The sequence below is a fragment of the Anarrhichthys ocellatus genome, unplaced genomic scaffold (genome assembly GCF_004355925.1).
Source record: "Anarrhichthys ocellatus isolate YVR2014 unplaced genomic scaffold, GSC_Weel_1.0 scaffold2, whole genome shotgun sequence".
Taxonomy (NCBI): Eukaryota; Metazoa; Chordata; class Actinopteri; order Perciformes; family Anarhichadidae; genus Anarrhichthys; species Anarrhichthys ocellatus.
This window is the reverse complement of record NW_022280032.1, coordinates 6,990,477-7,007,546: the sequence shown is the minus strand read 5'-3', so window position 1 is coordinate 7,007,546 and position 17,070 is coordinate 6,990,477. Positions and strand designations below refer to the sequence as shown.

General features: G+C 41.3%; 2 protein-coding genes across 2 annotated transcripts in view; one reads left to right on the top strand and one right to left on the bottom strand.

Moving 5' to 3' along the window:
* The first annotated feature begins 813 nt into the window (after window positions 1-813).
* ucmab (upper zone of growth plate and cartilage matrix associated b) lies at window positions 814-4,179 on the top strand. Its single transcript, XM_031870491.1, has 5 exons — window positions 814-893; window positions 989-1,051; window positions 1,146-1,241; window positions 3,673-3,771; window positions 3,856-4,179. Exons 1-5 carry the CDS (start codon window positions 836-838, stop codon window positions 3,930-3,932), a joined length of 393 nt encoding a protein of 130 aa, XP_031726351.1. The 5' UTR covers window positions 814-835; the 3' UTR covers window positions 3,933-4,179.
* A 2,204-nt stretch (window positions 4,180-6,383) lies between these two features.
* camk1db (calcium/calmodulin-dependent protein kinase 1Db) overlaps window positions 6,384-17,070 on the bottom strand; it is a 20,773-nt gene continuing 10,086 nt past the window's right edge. Inside the window, exons 3-11 of the mRNA XM_031863808.1 lie at window positions 16,110-16,184; window positions 13,172-13,310; window positions 12,700-12,826; window positions 12,388-12,463; window positions 10,610-10,722; window positions 10,018-10,096; window positions 9,184-9,271; window positions 8,921-9,077; window positions 6,384-7,089 (exon numbers count right to left, since the gene is read on the bottom strand). Of these exons, the coding sequence (XP_031719668.1) occupies window positions 6,938-7,089; window positions 8,921-9,077; window positions 9,184-9,271; window positions 10,018-10,096; window positions 10,610-10,722; window positions 12,388-12,463; window positions 12,700-12,826; window positions 13,172-13,310; window positions 16,110-16,184 (1,006 nt within the window). The 3' untranslated portion in view covers window positions 6,384-6,937. The remainder of the gene's footprint in view (window positions 7,090-8,920; window positions 9,078-9,183; window positions 9,272-10,017; window positions 10,097-10,609; window positions 10,723-12,387; window positions 12,464-12,699; window positions 12,827-13,171; window positions 13,311-16,109; window positions 16,185-17,070) is intronic.

Here is a 17,070-nt window from a genome sequence, read left to right as displayed (position 1 = left end):
TATAAACACGTTTAACTAACAAACAAACAAACAAAACAGGATAAACAAAAAAACAATGTAACCTTTTGCCTGAATTCAAAACTCACATGCTGTGGAATTTAACAGCTGTTGAGTTCGCTTACCCGAACAAACTTCAAACACATATTCTGAAACCTTCTCTCCAATTTCTTCTCACTTCCCTCACCAACAATCCCTCCACCTTGGATTGCCCCACAAAAACACTTTAAACATTCAGGCTTTTCTGGGGCACTGACAGAATTCAGGTGGGAGAAAAAATAAAACTGAAGCAAACAGAAGGTTGCATACTTTCCAGCAGGACTTTATGCAAGAAGCAGAGAGAGCAGGCTTGTTGAGGGGCCTCTTTCAGCTGCATCTGCAAAGGAGACATTTGGCAAGAAAAACACTTTTTTTCCCCCAGAAACGTCAATGTGTTTTTGTTGTCTGTCATCCATTTTCTCTCGTAACTGTGGGTATTAACTGGGTAAGAGGTGCATATTCAGCCTGTAGTGTAATTTCTATAGTGAGGCCTATAAGTTTCCCCCTCTGAGACTAAAGAAACAAGCCTTCACAGGTTCATGAAACTTAGAAAAATAAGTGGTTAAAGGAGCAAAATAAATTTATCAAGTCAAAATTAAATCCTCAGCAGCTTCCTGTCACTTGGAAACCCTCCCTGCTGTTATGGATTCAGCCTCTCATCAGATCTCCACCCTCCCTCTCCTCTGACAAACACTCAATATTGCGCCAGGCTCCCACCCCACCTCTCACATACTCACCTCTCCTTCCTGGTCTTCCACATTACTCGTATCTCTCAACAAATTCAGACCCAGAGCTGAAGATGTCCTGGACATATGCAACCCTCCTGGCTCTCCTCACTGTGCTTCTGGCACTTTCCTGTGAGTCTGATGCAGGATCATTTATGTGATGGTTTCTGTTTTCTTTGTGTGCATGGAGTATTTTAAATGTCGAGCCCTCACGTTTTGTCCTATAGGGTCTCCAGAGGCAGAGTCTGCAGCTGTGCCCAGCAGCACAGGCAGCGCTAAAGACCCACAAGGTGAGGAGCTACATCAGCTGCTTCTCTTCTTCTTCATCCCCTCTGTTTATCCCTTCATGCTGTAAGCTGAAACTCCACCTGCTCCCCACTGCAGGTCCACTGAAGAAGATCTTCATGAAGGAGTCAGACGCCTCAAACTTCTTCAGAAGACGCACCAGACGGGGTGCAAAGTCTCAGGATGAGATTAACGGTGAGTTCACTGGGGTTTCACTGGGTTTGTTTGTGGCAGTTTGAACTGAGGTCTGGTCCGCCGAGGGTGTTGTGTGTTTGTGGTAATTGTTGGCATCTGTGTCGTATTGCACAGGACATTTTCTTCACTGTAATGCCACGATGGAAGTCGTCACGTTGCATCCAAACTTGTGATAACGCTGTGTAGGATTCTTTGGTTTGCAAACAGTCAAGAGCTTTTCCTTCACACCTGTCTTTAAAACTGTACAATGTGCAAAAGCTTTGCAATTGTAACCTGTTAAAAAAATGAAACAAATTCTGCTAAAGAGCTCAGATAAATCCAGCAAATGTTTACATACTTTCCTAGAAATTAGTGTAATTCTCTGTAAACAAGATATAGGAGAGAGCAGACTCCTCCACCAGCATCAACAATATTTGATTCTAAAAAAAATATTTTATCTGATTTAATTGATGTGAATGAGACATTTTCTGCCTCTTAGAAAAAATACATCCCTTGTAAAGAAAAAAATTATGCTAATATGTCCGACATTGACAAAACAAAGCACTAATCATACAAACAACGTTTATTAAGCATGAATACAGCGTGAAATAAAGAGAAAATACTCTCCAATGCCTTTTTATCCTGCGCATAAAGAAACACTGTATTGTAATCATCGAAACAGTTGACATTGTTCAATAACCACAATGACATATTTCTCTCTCTTGCTTCAAGAAAATGTCATTTTTGCCACTAAGACAGATGAAATATATATATATTTTAGATTTTTGTAGTTTGAATGAACAGTAAGTGAATGACCATCTGAATGTTTTTATGACAGCCAGCAGCTGGTAACTGTTTTGTGACCCTGGCCTGACCAGAGACAACCTCAGACCTGTCTGTTCACACAGCAGCCCTGCCTCCCCTGCTGGATGCTGCAGAAGGACCTACAGGGCAGCATGGAGCTCACACACACACACACACTCACCGCACGAGTAAATCAGTGAATATTCTCCTTGAAAGTGTTGTGAAAATTCACATACTGTACACTGTTTGACATTCTCGAGAGATTCAACGGCACTGTTATGTACAGTTCTGCCAACAGGAAGGTGAGAGCACACACTGAGACCGCTGCTCTGATAGAGTTGTGTAACATGCTGTGAGGTGTCTGTGTGTAACAACAAGACACTTTGTGCTGTTAAAAGCTGGGATAAAGTGAACACAAAGCCGTAAACACAGTGAACAGACTGAGATGGACTGAGAGTGAGTGGATGAGCGGGTTGGCTCACTGTTGAATGTGGAATGTGCCGACACACAGGCAGAAAGGGGTCAGAGAAAAACCAAAGTAAAACAAGTGAGACAAATAAACTGTGCTCACTTTGAAGAGCCTCTCCTGCTGCATAATGACATGAAAGCACAACAATTTGCTGGCAGGCGGGTGAAATTTGCAAAGGAAAATATTTGATGAAATGTATTCAGATGGTGGATACAGTGAATTTATGAAGCACATTATTGACATGAAAACGTAGACACCAGACTCTAAATGCTGCTCTTATGTGAGAGTTGGTGAGCCATGAGAAGCACGTCTGCTGCGGTGAGTCAGGCGAAGATAATGATGGAAGATTTACGCTGCTGTGCAAAGTTATAAAACAGTATGTTGTTGCCCTCAGATGTCTTCATCTGCAGGTCATCGGTAAATCATTAAAACATTAAAACTCCGGTTTAACAAGACCCCAAGATACTTGAACTCCTTCGCTTGAGGTAGGCACTCCGTCCCCACCTGGAGGGAGCAATCCACCGGTTTCCGGCAGAGAACCATGGCCTCAGATTTGGAGGTGCTAAACTCTCATCCCCGCCGCTTCACACTCGGCTGCAAACCGCCCCAGTGAATGCTTGAACTTGAAGCTTGTGTTTTTATACATTTTTTTGGAGTATTTTCTCAACATGGTAAAAAAAATGTTGTGCTTGGTTGGCAGAAAAGAAAGAAACAACAATGCATGTTGAATTGAAGTAACCAAGCTTGGATGTGTTTGTACAAGCTTTTAGTAGAAGTGTGAGTTTTGTAGAAAGATGGACCTTTGTGGGTATTTTTGGATCTGAAAAATAGACATTACTCATTAGACTTCTTTCGTGACTTTGGGGTCCAGCTTTTTGTGTTTTTGAGTGTCGGCCTTGGTAACCATCAGCTCCTGTGATTCACAGCTTCACCACAAATACCGGCTTTATGAAGTTCACAAATATCAGCTTTTGTTCAGATAAAGTGATTCATTTCTGTGGTAGGTTGTAGTTTTCAGACGTCAAACAGTTATTGTGTTGAGTGTATGTGTCTGATGTTCAGTTTACTTCATCATCAAATCCTCCTCATATTACTATGACAAAAGAACTACTGAGTCGAAGATGTTTATCCTTTTACACTCAGTTAATGCATCCTCATCCTCCTCCTCTGTGCTTGCAGCTGAGCAGAGGCAGATTCTGGCTGCAGATGAGCGGAGGAGAGAGTTCCACGAGCAGAAGAGGAACGAATTTGAGAACTACGCTGAAGAGGAGAATGATGGTAATACCCGATGTAGCTGAGAGGGATGATTTCATTCACTCCACCAAGCTCATTCATCCACTAAAATCCTCTAAATCTTCCCAGAACAAGACGAGAGGTCCAGAGAGAGCACCGAGCAGTGGAGGGAGTATCACTACGACGGGATGCATCCTCCTCAGTAGTACGACCGTCAGTCCATCTGAGGCCGTGGGCAGTGAGGGAGGAGAGAGGTGATGCTGTGAGCGTTTAAAGAAACATCTTTAACTACACAATGAGGCCTTTCTCCTCTGACCGTGACACTTATATAGTAGAGATGTCAGCTATGAGACTTTTAGCTTGTTTTTCACCCTTGTGTTGTTGACATTGGCTTTTACTTCCTCACTGCTGTATGTGTAAGTAACAGTAATAGCAATAATTGCAAACATTTTCCTATTTCTTTCACCTTTTTCTCTTTTCTATTGAACTTTTGAATTAAAACACAATATTTAGTGTATATATATATATATATATATATATAGTAAATGTAAGTGCCTTTCTCTGTGCAACAAACTGGGCTTGCACATTTAACGAAGGTGACACAGTACAGAAATGGCCAGTAAACATTGTCATTATTCATAAGGGATGTCTTATATGTAATGGGTTAGGGGAAAACAAATATAAATGTCCTTCATTTAGGGCTGTACATCAGGATTATTTTCATTAGCGATTAATCAATCGAATACTTTTAAAATGAATCGATTCATTTGATCTATAAAATGTCAGAAAACTGGGGAAATGAGATCATCCCAAAAACAGAAGCTGTGAGATTGTTTGATTTGTCCAACCAACAGCCAAAAAACAATTATAGTCAATTTAATATTATAGTGGACTGAGAAGAATTTGAACAATTGGAGGATTTGCTTAAAAAATATAAAGTAATTCACAGACAAAGAATTGAACAGCATGCTGTCCTGAATAGTTAGTCATGCTTAGGATCATTTAGAGCCCCTAAAGAAAAACACATCTGTCAGAACAAACTGTTATATAAGTCCAATAACAGAAATCCAAATAGACTTGTTCAGGATTATGGAGGCGTAGTGCTGCATAAAGAGTTCTGTCAACACCAATTATAATTATAGAGCAGATGCAAATCTGTTGTATTCAACAGCTGCGGTCTCTTAAACCCTGAACAGAAGTAACGCAGAATTCTCTGTAGCAGACGTGCCATCAGTTCAACATCATGTTTACAAGCAATTCTCAAAAAAATGAGTAAAGTCATTAAGTATCAAGTCGATAAAACAATATGAAGTATGTTGATGTGAAGGAGGGCCTGGGTTAAATAGATGTGCAATGATTTATATGCTACCATTAGAAGTGTGAATCTACTGTTTTCACCATACATTTACTCACTTGTGATGAAATTAAGTCTTTTAACATAATGAATCTGTATTTGTATTGTAATAAATGTGTACAAACTGAACTAATTTGACCATTTACTCCCTCTTCAAGAAGCAACAACTCATGCATGCATTTTTTTTAATACAACTCCACAGCACATTTCTGCAACAATAGTTATACATGCAAGCGGAGGGGCTTGCAATGCATCAGATTTCTGCTTTCTGCTGATATTTTTTTGGGGGGGGGAATATAGGGGAAGCCAAAAATGAACACTCAAGACCCAAGCTAACTGTGTAGTTGAGCTTTTGTATTTACAGTAAGATGTCAATATTCACCACAATATTTTTAGATAATTCAAGATGGCAAAGCCCTCGATGTTGGGCATATTCTGGAGGAGTGATTTAAATTCAAATAGAGGTACCACAGAGAAAGACAGATACCTTCTTTTCTCTGTGTGTAGGAGTCTCTAGACGAGTGAGAAGGAGAGTCTTTCTGCTAAATTCAACAGGCTGGTCTGAAAGCACAGTGATTAAACACAGAGCGAGTGAGCCGTTCTCAGACCAGCCACTCCATGAGCGGAAGCAGAGCACGATAGTACGACTATACTGAACTGAACACTACGGATTAATTCGGCAGTGGGAGCATTCGTTATGAAGATACATTTGCATTCATTTGTCATTTTACATTTTTACGCTCACTTCACTGATAAACACAACTTTCTTTAAATCCAAACACGATTCAAGGTTTTTAAAGGGAAGAACAATTCATTCAGTATAAGTTACATTACACTCATACGGTCAATAATGATGGATTTAAAGAGAGACATCTGTCAAACTCTCCCAATGGCACATTAGAACAACATGCAGTATTTGGAGGTTTTACTCTTTAACTATTTCCCCGTCCTCACCAGCAGTGAGAAGGTTTTGGTTGGTTTCATGTTGGAGCACATCCCTGAGAACTGGTCACAGCAACAACACATGGTTGCCCTCCTGTGGTCAAGGAGGACTTCACAGTCACGTCCAAAAAAAAATGAATTCATCAAATAAAACATCAATTACAAAGTAACAACTATTAGATACTGTATCTTTATCAGTCAATTCAATAGCTTTTCAGTCATGTCTAATAGCACATTTACACATATCTTACAAAAGTCATAATATATTGTAAGAAAATAAATAATCCAATGCATTAGTGCAATGCACCGGCCCTCTCAGCGATCACAGTCGTGACTGAAGCCCATCGTCCTGCTCACACACTTTAAAGCAAAGAGAAAACACTACAGCAAATTAACAAGAGCTGTCAAAACGACAAGAAGAAGTTCAGAGTTCAGATGATGTCACAATTATTTACCACAGCTTGAAGCCTATATTTCACTTGCATAACATGACACCATTCAACATTTCCAGGCAGGATATTTACACAAGGCATACAGCTCAGCGTCCTTTTCTCGAGACACTCGCAGTCAAAACTGATAGCAGCGTCAATAAAGAGTTCCCTTTAGTGTGGCACTTCCCCAGCTGCCTGTTTATCTGCCAGGCAACCATGATCCAGGCTGAGTATGGCTCCCACAATAACAACTTCTGGTGAGCATCTTCCCCTCTGTCCTTCCAGGTCTGTATGAGAGTGGGAAGGGAAGCAGCGGGGGGTGCCGGGCTGAGCCAACGCTCCTTAAATTCCTCCCGTGGTTGGCAGAAACAGATGGGAGGTTGCGGGATGAGCAAACTGGGCGACGACGTTGAGGCCTGGGGAAGGTTGTTTCCCCGTCTCAAAGCTCTGTGGTCTCCCAGCTCACCTCCCGCGGAACCTGGCGTCATTTAGTCCCAGTGTGGATGACCGTAACGGTGGAGGGCCGCGGGCGCGATGGCTCGGCCACCACGGATGGTTCCTCCAGTGCAGCAGAAGGGGCGTCAGAGTCCTGGTTGAACACTTTAACTGCAGAGGGCAAAGGTTCTATTGGGGGACCTGAGGGAGGAAATACAGTATCAGCAAAGAGTTTTGTTTGACAAAACAAAAATATTGACACTGCCATTGGCCAGTTGTGCGGAGGTGAGAAAGGAGACATGGTTTTAACTTCTCCCTCAGCTCTCCTTTGTTATGTGTCAGACAACAACTTCTGTCAATTTTTAAATGTCATCCAGGAGAGACTGTCTGAAAATATGCACCGTTATCCCCATAATTCAAAGGATAAAGCATCTGCCCTTCTCTATGCCAGCTGGTTTTTCATTCTGCAATCGAGTAAGGTCGTTTCGGAACAACAAACAGACTTTTTCCGATATGGTCAGACAGCCCGTCGTACAAATAAGTTCTGAGCGAGCACAACCCGACCTCAAAGTCATCAGTCAATACTTAACGAATGCTCAAGCCTGTCTGTGGCACTCATCCCCGCGCCCAACGGTTCTAACTGAAGACGTACATCTTTCAAATAAAGTCACAAATATTTATTTTCATTTTCTTAAAGCACAACGCTGTCAGCAAATGTTCCGCAAACTGGAGTAAATAACAATTTTCAGCCCAAGACTAACACATATTTGGTGCTCTGATGAGTATTTACCGCAGCACGGTGGCAATAAACTACAATGGTCACCGTAATGAAGTCACCCAGAGCAACAGTGTGACTCATTTATGTGTTTTTAATAGTGTTTGGACAACAGCGGAGCTCTATGACATAGAAGAATAAGCTCTATCAGGTTTTGGCTGCACAGACAATACAGTAGGAGCAATTAATGATAGGTTTAGGTCTTTTCTTTGGATTTATTGACAATAAACAAAATATAAAATATCACCAGGCTCATCCTTTAAGTCCTTTAAGCAGATCTTGGCCAGGTGTGTCTGCAACGACTACTGTTGTATTGTGTGATTAAATGAACACAATAGGCTAACCCTCCTAGACCGTATATCAGTGTGCGTGTGTGTGTGTGTGTGTGTGTTTCACTTGCATGTCACACAAAACAGATTGTACAGGCGCGTGCCTCAGCTAAGTCAATGGCAGAATAAAACAGGCAATAAAAGGTGCGAGTCACCGCAACCATGAGAGATCCTTGAGCATGCAGCCATAACTAGACATCAAAATATTATACAGCAGAATACACGATTAGCCGTGGACAGACAAAGCAGTGCATACTCCCTCACTTATTCACGGACGCACACGAGTGATCGCCTGATTCTCCTGGCGGAGATAATAACACTGAGCTATATCAGAAAACTATCTGCTGATAATAAACCATGAGATGTGGTTTAAAGGCCAGGAAGAAGCTAATAAGTGGACCTTGAGTTAAGATTAGTTTGTCATTGTTGTCAATCGCAGCATATTGAACTGACTGTCACCATTACAATATATAATGAACACATAATAATAACACATGAATCGTCTATTAATTGATTTTATACTTTCGCTGATCTAAAGGTGACGTCTTGACCAACAGTCCAAAATAAAGTTAATTAATGTACAATGATATCAAACACATAAAAGCAGTAAAACTTCACATTGGAAAAGTTGGAAGCAGCAAATGTTTATCTTGTTTGTTTAATAAATGACTTAACTAGTAAACACAGTTTATTAGTGAGGCGGTACTGTCACAGATCTTATGTTACATTAAATGGCTCCACAAATGTAGTGACCACATGGCTCATGTCAAATCAGTTTAGTCTGCTTGAATGACAATTTCCCCCTCAGGAGCTTTTTAAACAGTTTCCAATTATCTCAACGACGAGGGCAGCAGAGTGAACAGAGCCGAGCGTGGCACTAAAACTTGGACATGTTTGTGTCTGCAGAGACATCTGAAGTGTCACTCACAGTCCTTCGGGGAGAGCGGGGCGCAGTCCACAGACTGGCTCTTGGCTGGAGCACGACTCTGAGGGCTGGACACGGTGTTGTGAATGCTGCTGCCAAAGCTGGTGCCCAGCTGCAGACGCCTCATGTGGCGGATTACAGCCGTGGCATTGAAGGCTTGCTGTGAAGAGCGTAAACAGACATGTAATACCAGACAAACCACTGCGTGGTTCCGCTATTCAAGAAGATAGAGAATATTGTGTTTCTGATCAGTCTTGTGGGCTCACCCTCCATTTGCTTTTGGCAAAGTTTTTCCGCATCTGTCGACTGACTGATTCGTGTATGTTCTTGCAGAGAGCAGTGTCTCCGGCAATCCTGAAAAGTGAAGTCAAGTTTTAGATGATGCAAACAGCAATTCACACACACAAACACAGCATTACCCAAATGGTTTATATTTGGATCTGCAATACCTCTGAGAATCGTCCTCGTGCTGCTTTTTCCTATTTACTCGGATCATTTATTTTCATTCTGCTACAACGTCTTTGTTTGATGCAATGTTTTCGCGGAAGCTCACACACTGCATCTCTGTCTGTCACATTCATCATAATATCTATGTGTGAAACCTTGTCAGTGGAAGCCATTTCTCTCTGTTATTACACCCGTTACTGGTGTCGCAAAACACATATTTGTATGAGAGGCCCAACCTGCCCAGGACCCAAAAGGCCCATTAAGGGCGAACAGACCTATCCATATTGGCCACCTCAGCCAGAGACAGCGGCCCACGCCCGCTCGCTCTCGTTACCTCCGGCTCAGGCCTGGGAAGACATCATAATTGTTCATTAAAGCTTCCAAATTCTTCAAGGATCCTTCAGGATACCAGCTGCTAATTGGCAGCCAGTTATTCAGCGGATTTCTCTCAGAGGGCTGGCGGTGCCGAGCAGATGTGGGTTCGCGACTCGGAGCCATGGCGACAGATGACAGTGGGAGGACATTTTCTCCATGACAAATGCGCAAGCCTGGCGAGCTGCGTCAAACTGCGGTTTAATCACACCAAAATGTGTGTGGTTCCCTGCGATTGTCTGGCTGGGGTGCAGTGTGGTGTGCGGCGGTTAGCTTCTCACCAAGGGTGCTCAAGAGCCTGGTCACATATGAATCTCTTCTCTGGGTCCTTCTCCATTAGGTGGCTGATGAAGTCTTTGGCTGCAGAGGGAAATGAAAAGGTGAAAAACTAGTCAGATGAGAACAGGTTGTGTACTCTGAAACAGCGTAGGGTCCTGCAACCACAAGTTTTTCCTAAGATAGGTCCTGAAAAGTATGTAATTTAGTAGTAATTATAGAGAAAATACAGATGATGTTCTACTAACGTACTAAATACAAGTTTAATTACTTTAGTTGAACCAGGACATGTTACAGCAGTGTGGAGGTTACAAGATGTGGCCGAGTTCCAAAGGAATTTCCTTGAAATAATGGTAATATTTAAACTCAGTAAAATACTTATGTAATCTCATAAACATAATCCTCCATATTTTTTAACTGTATGCATGGCCGTAAAAGACACATTTTGAGCCAACATGCTGACCAGAAGACTCTATGAATTATGAATTGAGAATTAAAGGCAGTAAAAGGTTGTCAGATGAGTATGCCATTTAAACCACACACACACACACACACACACACACACACACACACACACACACACACATCATAGCTCACCGGAGTCTGATATGTCATCCCAATACGGTGCGTCGAACTCATAGTCGGCCTTGAGAATCTGCTCAAAGAGCTTCGAATCATTCTCGTCATAGAAAGGAGGGTAACCACACAGCCTGGAAAGATGAAGATGGATGATTACACAACAACAATCTGTGAGAGTGCCGTCCTCTAGCTGATGTTGGAAACTTTAACCCAAATCTAAAAAAGGATTTGCTGTGACCTAATCTCATTCACTGGCAGTTAGATTGTTCCTATAGCATACAACAGGAGACGGTTCAGAGGGATTACAGAGACGACATGAAGGCTAAGAGGGAAATAAAATAGGATAAAAACGGTTCATATTTTCATATGATATGGATAAGAATGGATAAGAATGCAAACTGCAGATTAAAAGTCTGATCTTGATTATGAAACAGATTATTCCATAAAAACCACCAGACTCATTCCACTCAATTACCTTAACATTCCTCACACCTAATGAATGGATAACGAGACGAGGGATTTTGTCTTTGCTAACGAGCAAAACCACTTAATTCATTTGGCAGCAACACTTTACACTGAAAGCTTTACAGGTTCTGTAAAATAGGACCAGTAGCTGTGGGAATCAGTCAGACTCCGATCCAATGGTGTATATTAGAATTGGGATTTGGTTTCATATATTTTAGGTCTGACTGTTTTAGACTGCTTTTACGTTTTCTTTGAAGGCGCCACATTGTATTGTTTTTAGAATGTGATCGTTCATATTAATCTTATCGATGTTTTTACATCTTTTGCTATTTCAGCCACGCTATAGAGTGCCTCTCGATGACTTCGTTAGTCCGTTGACCAATACAAAACTTTGGTCCAGACTGAAATATCTTGACAACGCTAGGATGATTACCATCAAATGTTCATGGTCCCCAGAGGATGAGTCCTAATCATTTTGGTGATAGTTTGACTTTTCATCTAGCTCCCACACGAGATTTATATTTTTGTTTCTGAGTGAAATATCTCAACAAATGTTGCTGGCAAATTTGGCACAGATATTCCTGCTCCCCTCAGGGTGAAACCTAATTAAATCTGTTCTTCTTTAAATCTGTCCAATACTTTGATTTATATCCAAAGCTTATGAAATTCCCATCAGCCTCAGCTGTACTTTGTGTTTAGCGCTAAAGCTGTGCTCCAAATCCAAACCAATTCGTCATAGTATGTTTAAGCTTTTAATTTACCAAAATATCAGACTAAACCCTTTGATACTGATAAGAATATAATGTGTGTGATGTCAGTTGTCGATCAAACTGTCAACTGAACTTCACACATATACATCTAAATGTTTTTACACAGATTTAATAAAGTGTAAAGGCACTACATACTAAAAAAAAACAACTCAGAATCAGTATGCAGTAGTAACAGTAAAAATAGTAGTAGTTTAGATTTCGTACACAGCAAAAAGATGTGAACCTTGTACCTGCTAAACACCAATATGTTAGCATTATCGTATCGTTATGCTAACATGCTAACGACAGCCTAAGTACATACAGCCTCACAGAGCTAGCATGGCTGTAGACTCTTGCTTATTTTTTGGTTTTATGATGTTTGTTTGTAACTCTTCACTTTGATCCCTTTCTTGGGCAGGGAACTCTTGACAAAGAGGTTTCTAATCTTAATGAGGATTTGCTTGTGGTTTCTGAATTTCCTATTTAAATAAAAGGTTAAAAAACAACAACACATGAAGCATATCAAACACACAAATAAGTTTCAGTTAATAACCATAGATATATTTTAAAGTGAAAACTTACAGAATATAAGCGATGACCCCAATAGACCAACAGTCCACAGCTTTACTGTAGGGCTTCTGAGCCAAAACCTCAGGAGCTGGAACAATGAAGTTAATTATTAAAAATGGTCAGAAAAACTAACAGTCATCAAGTGTTTTGACCATTCACCATGACACAGAGGCTGGAGAAGAATGTAAATGTGTGTTGGTTTGCCTGTAGCAGATGGCTGAGGTTGACCTGTGGCTTCTGGCAGATTAGATTAGATCATGTTTAGCCAACTAGTGCATCTAATTATCTCGGAGGATGTTTCCAGAGCTCAGACGGCGTCCTCACCAACGTATCCTGGAGTCCCACAGGCGGTGGCCATCACGTCACCCGTTCCCTCCATCTTTGACAAGCCAAAGTCACTGATCATGATTTTGGATTCATCATGGGGACTGAAGTACAGCAGGTTCTCCGGCTTGAAATAAGAGAAAAAGAGTTAGACGATTGCATGTGTGTTTGTGTCTTCATATGACCTCATGTACCGTTTGTGTGGATTCATTTCAGTCATCCTGGCGGCAAGATATCAGACAAAATGTGAAACTAAATCCCTTGGATTTGTCAGTGAAGAGTTGGGTCGTTTTACAGCTCATCCAAGAAGCTTCATCAGTTTTACCCGAGAAGGAAAATCCCCGACATTTAACCTCTGTGGGTGATCCTCATAAAGCTCTCACGTAATGTCATTCACTCACGTTAAATAGCAGGAATTTCCCCCTCTCAGTACGACTGAAAGGTTCAGCTCGGAGTGAACTCACTGTTGTACCTTTAGGTCTCTGTGCACTATGCCCATAGAGTGCAGATAGTTGACTGCATCCAAAACCTGCCGAATGAGTCGACTGGCATCCATCTCTGTGTAGAAACCTTTCTCCACGATGCGGTCAAACAGCTCGCCTCCAGACACCCTGTCACCACAGATAAGTTCATCAATTTATTTTTAAGTGGTATGTTCTTTGTAATATTAGTATATTACCTGATCACAAATGATTGATTTCATGTAAAAACACTGAATACAAAAAGTTGGTTGGCTGACTAGTATTTGTCATTAGTACCAGGTGGGCTACATGTAGCTGCACTTTAGATCCTGCAGATTGTGCATTTACTGTCAGGACCCCCAAACTCCATAACAGAGTCCTTGTTGATTCATTCCTTTAAATCTATCCTAAAAAATATATATATTTCCACACACCTGCATTTCTCTAGAAAGGGGTGTTTTTTCGTGAATTGTCAGTTTTCAGTTAATTTGATAGACTAAATGTTTATTGATCAAAACACTTGCATTGTCCAAATTATTTTAGTTATTCAGTTTGACCGTGAAGCTCTTTGTAACAATAAAGATTATAATCATTACTGGGACACAACAATGACACTGGTACACGTTCAGTACATGGAATGGACAACATAATAGAAAGATCTCATTCAGCTCAGTGCAAGAATTGACTGGATGATTCATTTTTCGGCAGTTTATAGTGTGGGCTACTTTATTTTTCCAAACGCAGTTTTTCCAGTATTCATCATATGGCATCATGACTTCTGAGTATCATTCCTTTGTCACATTATGTAACCCTGAAGGGTTCGCAACTGATGTACCAGAAATTAATCTCGACTACTTTAAAAATGCATTGACAAAAGGAAAAAAAAAGAGTGACTTATTAAGTTGAGCATCATGTGCACGCTTTCAAGGACGACTGCCAATCACCATTTTTATAAGTGAGACTTCAAGGCAACATTACGCACCTTTGCAGAGCTACAATGAGAGCAGATAATCGCTTGTGCATTAGTCACAAAAGCTGTTAAATGATGTTGGAAAGGTCTCTAAAATAATGACATATGCCACACAGGAAACCAGCACAGAGCTTTACACACATACACCTTCAAACACTGAAATACAGTTCACAAGATATTTGCAACATCAACGTCCTCAAATATGACCATTAGGTAGACTCAACATCTGTGACGGCCTCGACTCAAGCTGAAGCTCAAGCATTCTGAGCTTAAAGAAAATAAGCTTATTCACTGTGTTGACGACAGCATTGAAACCGTTGACTGTACGCCGGTCAATGATAGTCACCTTACAGTGTAAGGTGACTATCATCTCTGGTTGGAAATGAGTCCGCCTACAGGTGGGATATTGACCATTGTAATGGTCATTTTTTCCCTAGTATATATTTCTACTGTGTATATTGTACTCATGCATAAGTAATTTTGCTCTGAACTTTGTTGAACTTCACCGTGTCTCTGTTGTGCAGAAGAAGAGTTCTCCCTTGCCTGTTCACAAAGATAACTAACTGTGCTGTATGAGAATGTTGCAGCACCAAGGCCTTTGGGCCGCTTGCTTTGGTTGCTGACCGTTTGTTTTTCATTGTTGTTCCTATCAGTCTGAGACTGAAATGTCTGTAACATTGGCCATCGGCCCCTACCTTTGCTCATTCTGTATAAAGAAAGCTTGTTCACTTGGTTCTTGGTTCTTCCTCATTGAGACTGTACGCATTCTGTTGTGATGATTGAACCTTCCCTGCGAATAATAAATAAATACTTAAAAGACAACCTGGTTTTTGGTATTCTGTGTTTCAGCATTAAAAGACTCACGCAAAGCGGGTATAGGAATATTTTCCACAACACCATCTGGTGACCTGGTGCGGACAACTTAGAGCTCAATGCTCTAAAGACAGTGGACATGGTTGTGGATTTCCGCAAGAACGCAGCCCCACCTGCCCCCATCACCCTGTGAGAAAGATTGTAGCCGACCCCTCTCACCCTGGACAAAAACTATTCGAGTCCCTTCCCTCAGGCAGGAGGCTGTGGTCCATCAGGACCAAGACCTCACACCACAAAAACTGTTTCTTCCCGTCTGCAGTTGGGTTCATCAACAAAGCCCGGGACCCCCGCTGACTCAGACACTTACATCCCCAGGACAATTTCTTACAGTTACACACCCTTGCACATCTTCCCTCTATTAATATACACTTGCCACTTTAATAATATACTTGTTTGTTTACCATATTTTATTGCAAATGTTTCTATTTTGAAATTATGTCGCATACTAGTGCACTGTGTTTAGTGTTAAGCAGCATTCACCGAGTCGAATTCCTTGTATGTGCAACGTACTTGGCAATAAACAGTTCTGATTCTGAAAATGAAAACATTTCATTATCAGTTATAATTCTCTATATTAGTGTTACTTTCTAGTATTGTAAATATACATACTATCAAATACCATCTGTATATGATTCTATTATTTTATATCAACAATAAAATGAAGTGCTCTTGTTTTCCTTGTGTCATAAAAACATTCTGGTAGAAAGGAATACAAATCTTTTTTATCATGCAGCAGACAGAATATTATTGCATCCAGGTGTCTGAGTTTCCGGGAAATACCTTCAGAACAGATGCCTCGCTCTGTGACTCAAATATGATAATAATAATAATAATAATACTTGAGACGAACAATCCGCCACACGACCTCTGCCACGGACAGATATTAGTGTGGTATCAATCTTCTTATACCCTCGGAGAACAATATTATGTAATATCTCGTTGATCTTTAAAGCATTACTGTATTCACTCAAACATTCAACTGAGGGCAAAAATACCACAAGGACATAACACTTATTCATGACAAAAAAAACGCATCAAAATAGATGGCCGAGTGGGAGACAAAGAGCTAACCCAGACAAAACAAAGTGGAGGGTTGATGTACTTACAGCTGCATTATGAGGTACAGATGGTTTGAGCTCTCGTAGATGTCCTCCAGAGCCACAATGTTCTCATGCTTTATCCTACAGGGGGAGGACAGAAAATTCACTTTGCTTGTTGTCAGCCTCGGTTCATTTCAGCACAGCCTTAATGAGGAGCAATTAGCTTCTTCTTTTGTTAAAATCATGCCGTGCCAACTGAAAACATTATTTGTTTATTTTGCTTTATTTAGCAGCAGTTTGTAATCACACTGTGTTTGTGCACATGTGTATATTCACGTTCGTTGAAAATCAAGCAGCAAAGTGTATATTCACACAATGGAGAAACCTTTTGTGTGTGTGATGGAGAGCGAAGGGGGCGGGGGGTGGGGGGGGGGCAACTCCCATCAAGAGGGGCACCTGAAGAAAAGATGCTAGGAGTCTGTGTCCAGGCAACCAAAGAACAAGGTTTTACAAAACAAAAAAAGCCTCTACAAGGAGACATGCAGATGACAGAGCGTGCTCACAAGGGCAGTCTGCTGAAAGGGAGGAGGTGGGGGTGGAAGAGGAGGCGGCGGTAGAATCTCAAAAGGACCAAACAACCTTCACAACTTCCTTTCAGAAAGAAGTCCTGAACGAAAATGAGGTTGCAGTTTGAGGGCTGTTAGAGACTAACAGAGCCGAGTAAAGAGTGTGAAGAGAGGGAGAGAAAGGGAGGAGAAATCAAAACAGCAAGAGAGAGAGAGAGAGAGAGAGAGAGAGAGAGAGAGAAAAAAAGGGGAGGAAGTCAAAAGGATAGCAACTGTAACCAGGCAACTACACCCAACAACTGTCGAGCTCACTTCAAGAGTGACTGATAACGGAGCTTCTCGGGGGAATTACCCATCAGGCCCTGGAGGAGGATGGATTGTCACCTGGTGTCAATGCAATCCTATCATACCCTCAATGTGTGTGTGTGTGTGTGTGTGTGTGTGTGTGTGTGTGTGTGTGT

What these genes read in the sequence shown, in the direction of transcription:
- ucmab (XM_031870491.1), top strand. Translation starts at nt 836, where the DNA reads ATGTCCTGGACATATGCAACCCTCCTGGCTCTCCTCACTGTGCTTCTG. An exon ending in TGTGCTTCTGGCACTTTCCT is followed by an intron (nt 894 to 988) that starts GTGAGTCTGATG and finishes TTTGTCCTATAG; the next exon opens with GGTCTCCAGAGGCAGAGTCT. An exon ending in CGCTGAAGAGGAGAATGATG is followed by an intron (nt 3,772 to 3,855) that starts GTAATACCCGAT and finishes AAATCTTCCCAG; the next exon opens with AACAAGACGAGAGGTCCAGA.